Below are 18,208 nucleotides of genomic sequence, written 5' to 3' on the forward strand. Positions count from 1 at the left end.
TGACCCAGCAGGAACCCCACTAAAGAAAAAAAAAATACATTAATGTATTTCCCCCCCCTCATATTGCTGGTAGCCTCTAAATGTCAGTAGACAAATAGGGAAGCAGAAAGCTTCTCAGAAGCACCGATTCTGTCCTTCCCTCCCCCCTTTGCTACCATCTCTGTTTTCCAAATATTGGCAGAAAAAGCATAAAAATGCATATTTTTCCAACCAAGCTCTCAGCACAGCTTTAATGGTCTTGTATGAAAAAAAAAAATCCATCCCTTCACTTACAAATTAAGTATACAGATGTACAGCTACCAATTTGAATATGCAAATGTTTTCATGTGCAGGTTTGGAAACTAGCAGGAGCCATGTCACAAAAGCCTGGTCTGTAATTTCAGAGCGCCGGCTGCTCAGTTGTTTCACTCCCACAGCTCAGAAAAAACTTTCCATGCGCAGTGGAAATGTCCTCTAATCCAGAAAGGAACAACAGGTTTTCTGATGTCGAGTTCGCGAGGAGCAATGGGGAGTAATTACCCAGAGTAATTAATGTTTTCTCATAGTTTGGGTCTCCCTCACTAGGATGTCACCAGCCGCTTAATGACTGCCACAGCCTTCACAACTGTGCTTTCTGTTAACAAGGTCTGGGCATCAGGATTTGAATACAATGACCGAACTTCCAACAGCAAGGTCTGAAAAGAGGCTTTGTTTTGTTCCATGAGAGGGGACAGGCAAAGAGAACGCGATAGAAAATAAACGATAGGGGCAAAAACAGAGAAGAAACAAATGCTTGAAATTAAGGAAAAGTAAACAGAAAACATGCAGAGTAAATAGCCAATTATTTAATAGGACCAACTACTCAAAATGAAAAACAAACCCTACAAAACAATCCCATATGTATTCTGTTATTAGTTGATCCAGAATTTTACACATATAACCCTTGTTTTTCCTGTTTCCTCTAAAAGCATTACATTTTGTCTTACTCTTAAATCTGATTTTTTTTTTTTTTTTGGAACAAGCAGACTCTTCCATGTGGGTACATGGGCAGCAAGTTCGTCAAAACTTAACACACTCGTGGAAGACGTCATCAGAAGGCAAGAGGGAATGTTCAAAACTGGTCAGAAGGAGAAGGCTGATAGTTACAGCATGCAAAGGCTGTTGGCTCAGCAGCTGAAAAAAATATGCTACTTTGTAAAATAAGGAGAAAATATTTTAAGAATTATAGAGACTAAAGAACAAAAGAGCTCTTATCAACTTCAGTTTAAACTACATTCATCACTTGTAGTTTAAACTACATTCATCACTTGCAGCCAAGGACTGCAAGAATTCTGGGATTTTAGTATTAACTACTGCTATTAAGTTTAAAAAAAAACTATTTTTTTAGCTTTATAAATAAAAGACAATTCTTAATAGAAGTTATTTAGGAAAATTGTTTATTTTCCTTCGTAACCAACACCCCTTTCTTCACCAGCATCTTACAAACATGAAAGATAACACTCTCAAAGTCACCATGTATGTGGTACATATATGTGGTTTTTCCGCTGATAACATTCTCCGTGATTACCGTTCTATTTTGGATGATGGCAATTAGTTATATAAAGCAATGCTGTAACAAAGTATCAATCAGTCCTTTCAAAATGATTGCATCACTAATATTAGCCGTAACTCTTCCCCTAGATGCCCAAACAAAACACTTGAGTGCAGGGACAACTGCCAGAAAAAAATGCAAGTGAAAAATGATGTTGTACTCTTTTAACTGTCCCCATGTAGCTAGAGGTTAAATCCCTGACTTCAACTTTAGACATACTCCTTTGTGTAAACAGGGTAAAAATAACACTTATTTGTAACACTAGGAAGCTATGATTATCAACCCCTGTAATAATCAGGGAAAATGAAACACAGTGCTTTTACTATTTGAGTAATAGAACTCAAATTAGGTGCAATCTGTATGCCAGTGTTTCTATAAACTCCCATTTTCTTTTGCCATATGTACATACGGTGTGTACAAAAGAACAAGAAAATGTTATGTACTCAAGTACTACATTCCATAATTTTTCATTAGAGGACCAAGCTCCCAACGCTAGACATCTGTACTTCACGTTACCAGACACATCTACAAATAAATACCAGATGTTTTTATACCAAATCACATGTGCGTAGAAAAAAAAATGCTGTGTGCAATATTAAGTCACTTGAAAATTCCATTCTAATTAATTTGAAAGCATCATATTTTGACAGTGGCCCAAGCTTGCAATTCAGAGGAAAGGGAAAGGACGAAAGACAGCTAGCGTGAGTGGACTTGATCTGGGTGCACAGAGCAGTGACATTTCTAGACAGGGAATCCCTGATCTGAGGCAACACTGAGCAGAAGCTGCAGGGCACCCTGCAAGTCCGGTCCTGGCTCCAAACCTGCACTGCCCGACAGCTCTGTCCTGTCCCCACCCCTCACACCACCTTGCCACGTCGGGCAGGATGCCGGTGGCATTCTGGCTCTGAAGTGCTCCCTGATGTTCCCTAAGCACTAGGGGTGCACCCCGCATCACAGTGGAACCAGCACATCCCAACAGCACTGGGGAGGCAGTGAAAGAAGCAAACATCTCAGAGCCTGAGCTGGGTGACAAGTACATCCTTCGAGTTCAGACAAGGTGACACAGTTCAGCACCTTCCTACAAGGCATACTAAATTAAAAACATTCTTAATGGTTGTTTTTGTTTGTTTGTTTGTTTTCATGGAAAATGCATTCTTGCAATCTTGTTTTTTTTGGATACAGGAAATACTTGGATACAAGAAATATATAAGTACCCAACTGTGTCTCAAAAGATAAAGAACACTTCCCTCAGCAAAATAAGGCACATGGGCAAAGTCTTATTATATACTTACGAAGACTGTACAAGTACCAATAGGTTAACACAGAAATGGAAGCATATCCTTGTTAGCATCAAAGGGGTTTAAAACCTACAGTGTAAGTCAACAGAGCAACAGCAAGGGAGCTATAAATCTCATTCAGAAGTAAACCAGTTAGAATGATTTGTACAATGCCCTCTAAAAATAAATGACCTTTTTTTTTTTTTTTAACAAGTATATACAATATTGTCTTAAATGAGGTAATACACTGAAGCTGTCTCTTCCACAGAGTGCCCCAGGTAATGCTCTTCAGCTGCAATTCCTTCTCTGTTCACACTGTCTTCACACCAGAGCAACCTTGGATTGTCCCAGGGCAGATATGCCCAAGGGCAACACCTCCAGGCCACCCCGCCCTTTACAGTAACTTCCAAGACTCAAACACCACCTTCTGAGCACCCTTCTTGGAGTGCCACAAATCCACATCCTGAAAAATCACATGCCAGACCCTGCAACGTGCCAGATCCCTCCATACTCATAGGCAGAGAGAGCTCTTCAAAGACAGCACAACAGGAAGGCAGTCAGCCTGTCACGCACCCAGAGTTATTCAGGGGAGATAGAAGGGTATCATTGTTTACTAGGAGAGACAACATGGGAGAGGTCCAGCCACCAGGTCTGGCAGAGGACTGTATGACAATATTTAGCAGAGTCAGCTAGGTGCAAAACTCAAGCATGCCACCTGCTCAGTGCAAGTCACCACCCTCCCCAGCCACAGCAGAGAATATTTCTTTATTCAGAAATAGTGACAGGTCCACATCCACAGTAAGAGCATCAGCATGACCTCAGCACAGCACCTCCATCGGCAGCTAGGCTTTCTTCTGCTGGAGGTCACCAACAGACATCCAAGGCAATGCTGTGACCCTTTGAGCAGCTAAGCCACCTCTCACACAAAATCCAATGCCACTGCTTTTTCTTTTGTATTACTCATTCAGGTTGACACAGCAGAACACTTGCATTTCCTAGCTGCACAAAGGACTTAGTCTGGCCCTCGTCATTAGTTTTTCTGGACAGTCACATCTGTCTAGCAGTTACCCACATGCGAGTCTGCCACAGTTGGATATGCCAGCCACCGTGGCTTTCTTCCAAGCTATGAAGCCAGAGAAACTTGGGCAGGAAGACCTTGGTATATCCTGCAGAAGGAACATGCAAGACATTTTGGTCATATCTCCTTAACTTTAATAATTTCCTCAGTATTATGGGGAGCCCACTCAGACAGATGATGACCAGGCAGAGTCCCACTTACCCTGCAACACCAACTTGGTGACAACCATGCAGAGCAAGTGCTTCTGAGAAAGGAAAACGTGGGGCATGAGGGATCCTTGGTAAAGGAAAGAAGACAAAGTAACACCTTCTTCTGTTGTAAGGGTCACAGGCCTCCTCCTTAGGACACTAGATGGATGTAGATGCCCTTTCAGAAGCTTGGGACAACTGGTTGTCCCATGGCCCCTCAGTGCAGCAGTACTCTCCCACCCTTCTCAGATGGCAACCTGAGATGCAGACTGAGATGGCAACTGGATGCAGACTGGGCAGCACACGGAGCTCAGACAGCAGTAAGATGGTGGACTTCATGAGGTAAAGTTGCCAAGCTACTGACTGACAGACCACCCTGGTGGACAACTGTTGATGAGGGATACAATAAACTTTGGGAGGAAGGCCTGAGACACATGTTCTGTACCTCCCAGAGCTAATGAGGCCAGCCACCAGGCAGCTTTCACACCAATAAATGAACATCTTACTCTTGATCCAGAGGACGAAAAGACCCTCTGGGAGTTGCTAGCAATGGGCCTGCATCATCAAATTTGGCAGAGGCAGTGCCAATTTCTTCCTTCAGCAATCCAGCCATGTCCTGAATATGCCTGAGAGAAACTCCCCTGGACTGGTTCAGCACCAAGCAATGTAACCTAACTTCTGGGACAGACACTGGCCACACCAGTGCACGTATGTATCTGCCTGTCCCCTCCTTCAGAGGAGGCACCAGCCCCTTCTCCCACACAAGCTGCAGCTGGCAACCACATGCTGGTAGGTAAAATCCACCACGCAGCTGTTGAAGGACCGCAGCAAGCAGGGCCTTACAGCACCTCACTCAGTACGCAATGAAGGCTGAAAGGTGCTTGCTAGAGGCACTTGGGGACCTGCTGTGCAGATGCAGACAAAGCATTTTCACCACTTGCATGGCTGTTGGGGGTTCACTGAGGCCAAAGACCACACTCAATAGCATGCCTCTGGTGAAATGGTATCTTCATATTGAATTCTAAATACCAGCTGAAGAATCCCTGCTTTATGCTTTCACAGTCACAGAAGAATAGCCAATTGTACCCCAGAAGCTCAGGGGTCCCACCACGAAATGTAGAAGCTGAGGAGATCCTTTTCTAGTGCTGAAAAGGCTATACAAGGGCCGGATGGATTCCATATCATCTTAAATGGTATGGAACTTCATTTAAAAGTGACTTAATTTTAAAAATGCTATTGACCGAATTCTGTCTGCAGAGTTTTTTAAACCTTCTTTATAGCTCAGCTGTCCCTTCACTGAAAAGATCTTTTGATTCACTGGTGGATTTCTCCCCGTTTATTCATGCTGCTGCAGCCCACCCCTTACATTGTTCATTATCTCTCATGAAAGTCCCATGCACACGCACTGTGAGAAGCCACCACAGATACAGAGAGGATGTGAAAAGCCACCATCAACACAGGGAGGAAAACAGAATGATCACTTTGCATCCAAGTAACACTCAGGTATTTCTAAGGCAATGCCTGCAGCAAGGAAGATGGTTCAGCTTGCTACAGAATGGGAAGCTTGGAGAAGACCTCTGTTGCTAACAGAAATACAGTGCTTCACATAAAGCACACTAAGCCTCAATTAAGGCACAATCCATTTGCCCGTGCTGCTATAAACTCCTATTTTGTTTTGCCATATGTATATGCAGTGTGTACGGAAGAACAAAAGCAATGTTATGTACTCTCGACTACTACCACCTGTGATTGTACACAGATGCAGAAGATGTGCTCCAGCAATTACATAAACGTGTTGTGTATGGTAAAAATACTTTACACATTACATGCATTATTGCAAGTTATTTCCTTGTTTAAAGTACTACCAATGGCTTCTGGTGACAGCAGCAGCTTGAAATGGGACAAAGGATTGTCTCCAGCTAGCTCAGAACAAGCCACAGAATCAAAACACAATAGTTGAAGATAAAAATAGAAGCTTTAAAGGATTACAGTTTCCTCACTGACTACTATAAGCTGCAGAAGTGTTGCTCCTACTTTGAAAAGTATCTGAAGCTTTTAGAGTATGCTTCACTAACAGTTTTGTTTTTCTAGCTTATGTCAAAAAATCTTACTTCATACTAATATTTTGACTCAGATAAATTTCATCAGTCTTCAGAAGAATCTTAATATAACTTAAACTACTGGTGAGTACAAATTCTTAAAAACAAATGGAAAATAATTCAGTTACAAAGAACATATCGGCATAAATGTTTCTTTGAATTCAAAAACGGAGAATGCTTCTAGGAAATAAAATGAAGGATAAGAAACATGTTCAGCTATCCCAGGGTCCTATAAAAGTAAGATAACTTCAACTTCAAATATAAACAGATATTAGTTTCTCATGCCCACAGTGTGGTTGTACAACGGAATAACTTGAATAACTCACCTAGGAAGCTTTGGATGAAAGTGATAGGTGAATAGGCTTTATAATTGGACCAATGGTGTGTAAAATGAAAAACTGCCCAGTTACTTCTCATTTCTAGACTTCCAGCTTCCCAAATATTCTTATGAACAGGTTTGGTTTGTGGCTTTTTTTTTTTTTTTTTGCCTTTTTTTCCCCAAAGATCTGACAATATTATGGGGTATCTAGTGGACACCAGAAAACTTTTTCAGTTTTAATAGCTTTTAAGCAGCTGTCCACTGTTTTGAACAAAACATATTAGCATATTCAGATGCAACCTTGATTCTTCTGTTTAATAAGAACAGTACTCCTACTAGTGATTTGTGCAATATAAGCTACTTGCAGAAATATCCTCTAAGCAGTTGAAACTTTATTGGATCAAAGTCGAATTACAAGTTTATTGGAAAATACCTATGTGAGAATACTCAGAGGGTGAGAAAGAAATAGGGTTCAAAAAGCTCCAAGAGAGTAACATAAGAAAGCATGGTACAAAAGGCACCAGTCTTTTGTCCAGAATCAGAGGCTGTGCACCTGTGTCAACATCACACCACACACAGGGGAAAAAAAGAAACAGAAAAACAAAAGACCAACCTGGGCTGAATGAAAGGTCTACCAGTTTAGGCTCAAACCACATGAATACAGACAGCTATGCGTCTTTGGGGATGTAGGCAACATACCTATCAACTGGGCAGGCTCACGCTGGTGCTCAGCTAAGGTCTGGGCACATTGTGATGGCCACGTGCCCCCAGCACATCCTGATGATCTGCCCACTCCTGGGGGCCTGGCGTTCATAGGACACAGAACACCCCCATGCTGAAAGGCAGCCAAGAGCTGGGCTCCAGGCTCCTGTGAAACTCTAGGTACAGGCTTAGATTATAATACACCATTTGAAAGGTTTGAAAAGACTGTCACATAAAGTTGCTTATGCTGAATTAGTCTTTGTTGTCTCATCCCACACTGTCCCCTGCTCTGTTTCTCACTGGCATGGCCCTGTGCAGACGTGCTGACCCACAGTCTGGCTCCAGCTGCATTTTTCAGACTAACTGCTAGCTGCTAACTCTCACCTGCTAATTAACAATGTATCTTAGCAGCTTCTTCGAAAGTATATAACAGAAACTGAAGTTGTGCCTTTCAGAGGTTAAATATATACATACATTTAAATTGAAACTTAACAGAAATTGTAACAGCCTATATTGAGGTCTGTGTTTAGTGAAATCTGCGTCAAATAATTCTGCAAGCGAACAGTGACTGAAAATGTCTAAGAGAACGTGTCCCTCACACTCACAAGAGAAGATGACTAAACTTTAACAATCACTTCAAAAGCGATTTTGGGGCCAAGAAAGGCCCCAAAACCAAAAGACTGTGACAGCATTGCACACATTTTACTACCATATGTCTTCATAAGCTGTTTTCTGATTTGAAGTACAAAGTGCCAAATACCAGCTTTCACAGCATGAAGCTCATAAAGTTTCCCATGAACTTTCATGAGCAGCTTCTACTTACACACAGAGAAAAAATATCTTGTTTTATTTTGTGCTTGTATGCACTACCCATCGTAAGAAATTCACACAAATATGTATTTTTCTAAGCTTGTTCTTCTTTGAGGTTCAAGTACCACAGTGCAAATATCCTTCTCCAAAAGAAGAAGGCAGGAAGAATTTGGGTCACTGGACAGATGCTTGAACATTTTAATTAGTACATAATATTTTTACTGACATCTGTAATAATGTCTTATTATTTAAAGCCTTAGTCTCTTTTACCCTTAAACTAGAAAATATTACAGTGATGAAAAGTTAGGTTGTGTTTCTTATAGGAAAGCCTATGAGTAATTCTGATTATTCTTATTTACGATACTGCTTCGATGTACTTACTGTGTGCACTATGAAACTAAAGCGATCTTACTGGTGCAAAGTTCAGAGCAAAGAAAGGTGTGTTTAAACAAGGCATCAATCAGCAAGCTTTCACAAGCTTATCAACTAACAACCAACTGTAATTCAGAAGTTGCGATTTAATTTACCTCATTACGGCGTGTGAGAATCAAAGCTGGGCTTTTGTTTCTTTTTTGGGAAGCACACCGCACTATGCAATTAGTACGTGATGAGGGGAAGGCAAGCGCTCTGCAGCTCCACAGTAAGGGCGTGGGTGCTCCACAGTGTTCCCCACTAGGGAACACCACTGGATCCCAAGGATCTCTCCTCGTGCTGCAACGTGCCTTTTGCAGGCAGAGGACATGCACACTACTGAATCACCGAATGGCATGAGTCAGGGCAAAATTAGCCAGAGGTTAAGTTTACACCAGCTTTAGAGTGGCTGCTAAAGGACAAAACGTACCTGAACTGACTAAAAACCTGCCAGTATAAAGCTAAGCCACCAAATTATCTTTTTAATAAATCTGAACCAATAGATTTAAATTATATCCCATCAACCTCTTACAAGATACGGCCATAGCCAGTACTAGGACTCATAAAAATGAGTTCTCTTGTCAAATCACAGCCCCGTAATAATCACATTAAGCTGACATAGATGTAGGCTGCTGCCAGAGGGTTCTGTCAAATCCTTCCTTTTCTGTGGGTTTCTATAACTTCCCTTGTGTCAGCGCTGTCACTGATGCAGTCACTTGCTGAATCAGGTTAAGAAACCAATCTGTCTGAAAACAACTCTTGTGAAAAACACTGCTTTCAGATGGATATTTTTTTTCTTGATCCAGCTCAGCCTAGTTCGATCAGACCAGAAATGTCAATGCCAGGGCAAAAAAAAAAAAAAAAAAAAAAAAAGAAGTAGGTGAAAGGTGGAAGGAAACTCCATTTTCAGTGATGTCCCCACTCTTTTCAGGTCATCCAAGCCTAATTGGCCACAACCTGCACCACTGTCACTGCACATCAAAACTTCTGCTGGTTTGAACCCTCTGAGGCTTCTGAGATGAAAATAAGAAGTTTCAGTAAATAGCGTAGTATCTCTCTCCTGAGATATAACACTTTCAACAGAACAAGAAGATATTCCTCAAGACTACTGGCACATAGGCTTCTCAGAAGATGACAGCTTAGCAGAACACAGCCACCCTCTGCAAACAGGAACGATGGGAATGATTTTTCCTACAAAAGCAATGCTGTTACTAGTGTTCCCTTACCTGGCTGTGACAAAGGAAATCACAAGGTGAGGCTCCAGAAGCTACACTATGGATGTCATTAGACCTGTAATCCTCTTAGCAACTGCCAACAGAGAAAGCATTTTCCACTGGCCCACGGTAACCATAGCTCTGGTCTCTCACTGTGACTGCTAACTGAGTACTGGCTTTGTAGATGAGTATTCACCAGTACTTCCTTGCTGTTCAGCAGCTGAGGCTTTCGCTTACTGCACCAAGTTACTTCCTTTGTATCTGGGATCACAGGCTCATGACCATGGCTATAACCACAGTTGCTATATCACTCCTTGGGTGATACAAACACACAAGAACTTCCCGATCTGTTTGTCCAGTTACAATCTAGCTTCGCACTCTCTCAAACTAGTCACAAATCTCCCTGGTATCTCTTGATATAGTATACTCCTGGACCTTGATGTTGTATTTTACTAAAAGCAAAGAATTTCTCATAGAGGGAACATTTCGACAGTAGCCTTGAGTCCAGCCAACTATTGTTCTGATGATTACACAGCAATCAGCTAAAAATAATCAACTGATTAAAAATAATAAAAAACCAAACAATTTACTAAGTGCCATATCACTAAATGTTGACAAAACAATTCTCACACATCCTCTTAAGTATTCTCCTGGTTTTCAAACAGGAAGTAAAGTTAAAACATCTGACTTCCCTAAGTCCGAGTGAAAGCTGTCTGGGTGATTTAGGGACTGGTGGACAGGAAGAAGAGGTAGTCTGAGGAGTGGTAAATTGAGGATTTGTATTGATGCTAAGTCAAGCAAAACACACCAACTGTTCTGCTGCAGTTTGGCGCTGAGTATGCATGATGAGATATTTATTTACGTGCTGAAGACAGCATTATTCTTACCTTGTTGCTTTCTCACGTGTGAGATACCTTCAATCATATTTCTAAGTATGCTAAAAACATTCACTTTTGTTCCTCCTCAAATACTTCACCCCAAACCGCTTTACTCTTCCAACAATAACACAGGCAACGCAAAGTAAATATTCCAATACATTTTTATGTATTTGTTGCCTTTTGGTCTAAGAAGCCTCCTTAGGAAGAAATGGTGTTGTAGGAAGAATACGGGTAAAGTCTCCAAAACTCTCCTGAAAGCATTTCAAGGCTAACGGGAGTGGGATGTCGTAGCAGGAGGGGCAGGGAACAGCCTGACATGACACGGGTGAATAAGGAACAGGTGATCCTCACGGGACAGTATCAGTAGGTATCTAACCTTTGCTGTGCTCACTTTTACTCTGTTGAAATACAAGACAGTTGGCACAAAACAATAACCAAAGAGTAAGTGCATAGCTTCAGCTTTCTCAGGAGGGCAGAAGGGTAACTTGCTCGTGTGCTCAACCCATTACACTGGTTGGGTTGTCACCAAAAACATATCCCAGAAGATGGTGTACTTTATAAAATAAATCAAATAATTTTTTTACACGCACAAACACTTTAAAAACAAAAACCCTAATTTTTCTTACTTGTTTGGCTAGAAATATTTAAATTCCCTGCCTGCACACAATTATTTTGACATCAGGATTCCAAGGCAGAGACAGGTTCACCGAAAAACAAGCAGCCCTCACAAAACAGCTCACTGTCACGTTGGAAATGCTCAAAACTTACTAGTGTGGCATTTTTCTTCCCCTGGCCAAGTTCATTTACTGAGTTTGGAGTGACAGTCAGTGACCCATACATAACAGGAATCTGCAATGCCACTCACAGCGGGAACTTCTCTGTATCAGTTACTATAATTACAGCCTCAGTTCAGTTGTAGCATTCTGATTCACAAAAGAAAAAAAATGAAGGCACGCATTCAGTAAGTCTAGTAAAAAAGCACAACTATAGAGCTGGGTACTCGCATTGCAGACATCTCTGAAGCCCGTATGAACAGCCTTTTAAAACCTTACCACTTTCAGCTCCAACCTCTCTGGTGGCAGCTATGAAACGAGTAAATTACCGGCAATAACAGTTTCAATCTTTTCAATAGAGAGCCAATAACAGCAGATGGGAAAAGCCATTAGTCCTATTCAAAATCAACAATTCTGCTCTTCAAAGAAAAAGAAGAGATGCAAATAAGAAATATTCATTTGATGCCACATTTAGAGCTAAGGTTGAAGTTCAGATTTACAAGGCTCCTCTGGCACTTTGCTCATCAGAAGTTCAGCCGCTTTCTAACTTTACATAAAGACTACATGCTTGTAACAGCACATCCAGTAATATCTTGTGTTATGCTCTGTATGATCTAGATTTGTACACACTCAAGAAAGCTGTTAATTAAAATGTTCAAAAGGCTTTTATGCTTCACATTCCTTATAGGTATGTCATCTCATTCTCTGTATCTTATTAAAATAAAAAAGAAAGCCAGTATACGGCGAGCCCCGATTCTCCTCTGTTCTGCTACACAGCTCCACCGATTCAGCACAGTTATTCTCATTTGATACCTATCTAAGGGCCTGACCGAGAGTGGAACTGAATAGACTGTTTTCACAGATAGCAAAGGGCATTAAATCCAATCTAAATCCATGACATAGAATGATCCAGGTCAGTTAGTGAATTGAGCTTATCGCAATAATACTGACACTAATAACACTGACAGACGTTAAATGGATATCTAAGTGCAGGACCAAGGGACCATGTCTGCATAATGAGGACTGCCCTGAAAAAGAAGGGCTTGAAAAATGCACAGAGGACATGAAACTTGAGGTGAGTTCCAACAGGATGCTTAGAAAAACAACCATGCCTGCAACTGGATGAGGTGCTAATTAGCATCATAGAAGTGATTTTACCTGTGTGGGTGACACTCATGAGACTGACACTGAATTGCTCCCTATAATTCAGGCTGGGAAGGCAAAATAGCGGGACACATGTAAAGAAGGATGCTAAAAATTGAAGAAATTAAACAAAACATTCACCCCAAAAAATGTTTTTAGACCGAAGAAACAAAGATACTCAAAAATAATTACTTATTTAGTCTACAAAAATAAAAATGAGAAGCAGCTTGATGACGTATTAACAGGCAGCTGAAGGGCTTTTTACTCTATTGGAAGGACATAGCAAGAACCAAAGGCAGAAGCCAAATAAATTCAAAGAAGAAATAAGGTGCAAACCGGGGAAGGGGTAACTCGAGGGAGACAGGAATCTGGACGCAGGGAAGCAGGAAATGGTGAGCTACCACATCTTGCTGTCTGTAGATCAAGTTAGCGGGATTAATACACTGGTAACTAAGCAACACATTAAGGGTCTGCAGTACGCTACATATTTATACATGCATAAAGCACAAAAGACACAAAAGCGGTTTTAGACAAAGCAACTTAGAGCACTGTTGTCTATCAGCTCTATTTGAGTATGTCGGTAGGCACAGGACAACAAATGCTGTTCAAATTATCAGGCAAATTCAAGGCAGGAAAGGATTTTTCTAAGGTATTTGTACTCACATAGAGCCTGTAAACTTAGATAAAACATTGCAATGATTTTGTAAAGTGAGATGAAGCGTGATAGATCTTTGCCTTGCATAAAAGGAAGCACCACATGGCAGGTACTGTGCTGGGGAATCCGTATTGGGATCACGGCAGTCAGGTTACAGGCAGTAGGAACAACAAATGCTGTGGTGATATAGAAAACCCCAAATCTGTGCTGTACTAACAGCTTGCAAAAGAAATTGCAAAAGGCTCTGCCACCACAAGCCCATTGTTATAATCAGCTTGTGAGTTTGTTGCTCACACACTGAGCATTACATGCATCTCTCACAGTGCTTTAGTCCTTCAGACTGGATTTCACTGGATTTCAATTCCAAGAGTGAGTCACTGGTGGGAAAAGAGAGGGAGAGGAATGAGAGCTTTTCTCTCTGAAGGAATGAGAACAGAAACTGGCCTTCAAAGAAGGCATGAATTCATATTCACTACTAGATTTCTTCTTGGCTTGAGATGCAAACTGTTAAATCTTCAGATTAAACTGAGCAAATACTTGAACAATGAAAGGCGATCAAACTGTGAGTGATTTAGACCAAAGCTGCCTGTAGAAAACACTAAGTATTTTATGCCCCTCACTTGTCACCCATCCCAACAGTCAACACAGATACTACAACCACTAAGTTAATAAAACCCGTATTTATGAAGATAAAAAATATTTTCTTTTATGCACACTTGCGCAGTAATCCACAATAATGGGCTCTGCTCCACAACAAAAACTAACTGTGACCTTCTCCTCCACTGCCACACACTTCCAATCTTCAGCTGACATCTCCCAGATTCACGTGGGTTCAGCAGTTAATAGGACAGTGAATCTCCAGCACCATGGGTGCTTGCTTGCAGGCATCATTTGGCAGAGACCTGAGGAGGTGGAATCTTCTGTTTTCCAGCAGCCAAGGGTTACAGCACTCTCTCCAGAACTGGTCTGGGTTTTAGTTCCATCTAAGGGAAACCGGGCTTGTAGTTCTCACTTTGCAAGCCAGTGCTGGCAAACCAAATGCAAGATTTAAATAGAGCAAATAAGTGAGGGTGTGCATAGGTACATGACCTGTGAGGAAAAAGAGCCTAGTCTTTATGAGATGCTGGAGTCCTTCTTAAGAAGTCGCTAGCAACATGAGGATTCACAGGACCTTTGGGAGCATGTGATATTAAGAAGGCACTAGCTTGCAAAGCTTCAAAACTCAAACTGGTCTTCTGCAATAAGCTTAAGAAGTGCAATGAAGTGGCAGCAAAAGTGCACGTGCTGGCTGCTGATGAGAAAGCACGGTGACTCATTGGAGACATACAGGGAGACTGTGACTCACATGACAATTTGATGCAGCCAGGGAGACAATACAGAAAGGCAGCCTCTGAGATAAGGCAAAGGTAAGGGAGACAAAAGCAAAGTCAACTTGCAGTGGCCATCACATTTAGAATCATTTATCTGTCACTCAGTTTGCATTTTAAGCTCAGCTCTTGAAAATGCTCTGCAGCAGAATTTTGTTTTCCTCACACACATGCATGCAGTTAGTTTTGCATCCATCTAGCTATTTGCAATTTTTTTATATTTTAATTTTATATTTTTATATTTATAAATATTATAATAATATAATATAATTACAATTATATTATATTATTATATTATATTATATTATTATATTATTATATATAATTAATTATAATTATAATAATATAATATAATAATATTATATTTATATATTTATATTATTTATATTTTTATATTTTATATTTTAATTTTATTTATTTTATATTTTAATTTTTTTATATATTTTTTATATTCCCCACCTATTTGATACTCCAGACCTGGCCTTCGCCTTATAATCACTTAAAAGATATTTTTAGCTGCATATATACATACGCACATTCACACACACATTCATTCTTGAACAGGAACAGTCCTGCAGAGGCCTGTCTGGATGAGACTGTTGTCTAAGGGTAAGCAAACAGAGCCCTATGAAAAGTCTGTTGTTACCTGAAATGCCTGTGTGTGGCTGGCAAATATGACACAGGACCTGCATCTCTTTCTGCTACAGAAGATGGGGTAAAATGCCCAGCAAGAAACCCAAGCGGCACTGGATGTCTACGCTTAGGTATGTCAATTTCACATTTCTCTCGTGCATGAACCTTACATGCTTATAAGGGGCCAAAGTGGCTGCTGAAACAGAGTCGTGGGCAAGTTACTTGATTCACTGTTATTTTCCACAGTCCATTTAACATCAAGCAGTTCCATGGGAAAAACAAGAAAAATGCCCGTGCATGGACATCATAAAAAAGGGAGATAACACAAAAATGCAGGCAGCAAGACAGCCAATAAAGCAACAGTGAATCTAGTGGGTTAAAGCTGAGAAGTGAAAAGCAAGCAGAAAACAAGCAGTATGGAGGGGAGAGCTATTAAAATTAAACTTGACTGAGTAAACTGCTGTTGTGATTTCTCTAAGGTAGTTCTTAGATAAATACTTAGGTATACCACAGAAGTCACCCATAATCAGTATCTAAAATATAAGAAGATATTCCTTTAGCTATTACTTTAATATAAGCTGTAAAATAAATTCTATGGCAAAGACAACTCTGATGCTGATTTAAACTTTGTCACTGACAAGACAACACTGCTAAATTGTCAAACTTGGAAGTAATCACATTGAAGCTGTTCTAGATTTTAGCCTGATGAACCAATAGTAGGGTAAGACTTTTTTACAGGAAGTATTTCACAGGCTCATTGTGCCTTTAAAGGGCCAGAAGAGAATGGTAAAGTAGCTCAATAATCCATTAGATCAGTAAAATTCTGCAGTCCTATGAAGCAGGACTTCTTGTATGCCTGAAGAAAAACAAATGGTTAGGGACATAGTTTCCTAGCTGCCACTTTATCTGGAGCACAGCCAATGCATTGCTTTTTCCAGGATGCACCAGTGCCATGCTTCTCCAACAGTCAAAAAACAATGCAGTCTCTGATGTTCATTGTTTTGAATGTCCTCGAAAAAAAGATGACCATTACTCTTTCCAAAAGGGTTGCTTCATTACAATACAAACAGCTGGCACTGTATTACAGCAGCTTCCTAGTGCTCTGATTCCCGTTGAAAATTACAGAGTTTTCGAGGCAGCAGAGGGGTACGTAGTGATACTGAAAGCTGTGACATGGAAAGAGAGGCAGCCTTCTGGATCTTAGCTGAGAGCTAAATGGCAAACGTGCACGGTCTTTGAAGCTGTAATGCTGCCAGTGGCGGAGCTCAGGCAAACTAAATGTGGGAACCCCCTGTCCTACCCAGCTCTAACGTGCACATTTCTAATGCTGTAATTAAGAAAGGAGACCACTTCTCACCTTTATTCCCTATACACACACATAGTTACAAGGAAGGGAGCACCTCAACAAAAACAGGGCCGCGGCTGTGCTGTTCAAGCACTCCGTAAGCGCATTGTTCAGTTCGGATCTTGCCTTTGCCGTGAACTCTTGGCATGACATATCAAGGCGCATTGGTTATCTTTTGTCCAAGGTGACATCCAGCACTTCCTTCTATCTTTTTCTAATGAGATTATAATCAATTTGGTCTGACACGCTCTACTTGGGCACGCGTGTAAGTCACGTGCCAGTGCCGATACCGTCCCGGTTTCAGCCAGCTTCCCCGCGTTAGTAAAAGTCCCATGTTTATCAAAGGGACCTTTGTGGGCACTTCCAGCAAGGCCAGGGCAGACAGAGCGAAGACAAAACTCCTTCCCTCTCAGCAGTCTCTGCTTACTGCCAGGGCACACAGCCCGCGTTACACACAGCCTGCGGGGCACGCGGTGCAGCCGCCCTGCTCCCCTCCACCCCCTTTCGAGCTGTCAAAACCTTCAGCAAGTTTCCCTCGGCCTCACCTGCACTTCCTTCAGCGCACCCCGTTACAACAACAAACACCCACCACCACCACCACCACCACCACCACCACCGAGCACCGAGCCGCGCCGAGAGCCGGCTGGAGCCCCCCACGGCCGGATCCCGCGGGGCTGCCGGGGCACGGCTCCCCCGGGGCCGCTCCCCGCCGCCTCCCGCCCGGTGCCCGCAGCCCGGCCGCCCGCAACCGGCCCCGAAGGCGCTTCCCCGGCCGCCCCACGAGTCCCCGCAGGGGCTCCCCGCGGGGCCGCCGCCGCCGCTCACCCGCCGGGGGCGCCGCCGCCGCCGCTGGGGTGGTAGGCGGTGAGCACCACGCCGCGGGAGCCCGGCAGCCAGCTCATGCTGCCATCCCCTCTGCCGGCGCCTCGGCGGAGCGGGGCGGCTCGGCAGGGCTCGGCACAGCGGGGCAGGGCCGCCCACGGCAGCGCCTCCTGCGGCCGGCCGCCGCTGGGCCCCTCCTCCGCCACCACCACCACCACCACCGCCGCCGCCACCGCCACCGCCGGTGTTTTCATCGCACGCCATGGTTACCAAAATGGCGGTGCGATGCGGGGTCAGGGCAGGACACCAGGCAGCCGGGCTCCCTCTCCCGCTGTCCTCTAGCCCCGCGTCCGAATCGCTTTTTTTGCCATTAGGAAATGGACTGGCTTCAGTGCTGGCATAACTATCGCGTTTCCTTCTCCCTTGTGCAGCTGCCCTGCTTGCAGTTAGGTGTCTGAAAAATTCAGCGCGGGGCTACGTGAGGTGCTCAGGAGCGCTTAGGACCCTCGAGGGCCCGATCTTCATGTATTTATACCATCTGCAGGGCGGTAATTTTGACCTGCAGTCACTGAAAAATCGCTCCCAGCAGAGAATCCAACAGGAAAAACTTCCCGTCGTGTCTGAGCGGGACTGGTGTGTCCTTCACGGCCCTCCACACACCTGGAGCTGTTGATTTTGTTCGTGGGTGATACCCAGACATAACCGAATTTTGTCATTGACTTAAGCAGATAACTTTATCCAGGTTTCTTCTTAAAAGGGTGGCCTTTTATGGGACACCGAAGGGGCTGTCCTTTATTTCTCTGAAAAGGGTAACATCCCCATGAAATGTTGGGAAGACTCTCAGCATGACAAGCACAGGAAAGTGCTGCAGAGTTCAACAGACAGAGGGGCCTTTTCACTTCTTCCACCACTGAAGGTCAGCTT

The 18,208-nt window shown here is 42.7% G+C and overlaps 1 protein-coding gene across 2 annotated transcripts in view; it reads right to left on the reverse strand.

Annotated features, from left to right (window-relative positions):
- The window catches only part of ARHGAP18 (Rho GTPase activating protein 18), a 90,887-nt gene that overhangs the window by 46,649 nt on the left and 26,030 nt on the right, over window positions 1–18,208 (reverse strand). The window contains exon 1 of one of the 2 annotated variants that reach the window (XM_040551255.1): window positions 17,288–17,475. The exons of the other annotated variant lie outside the window; for it this stretch is intronic. Within the exon in view, the coding sequence (XP_040407189.1) occupies window positions 17,288–17,364 (77 nt within the window). The 5' untranslated portion in view covers window positions 17,365–17,475. Of the gene's footprint in view, window positions 1–17,287; window positions 17,476–18,208 lie in introns of those variants that run through there. 2 annotated transcript variants of the gene reach the window in all.

Source organism: Cygnus olor, chromosome 3 (assembly GCF_009769625.2).
Source record: "Cygnus olor isolate bCygOlo1 chromosome 3, bCygOlo1.pri.v2, whole genome shotgun sequence".
NCBI classification, from domain to species: domain Eukaryota; kingdom Metazoa; phylum Chordata; class Aves; order Anseriformes; family Anatidae; genus Cygnus; species Cygnus olor.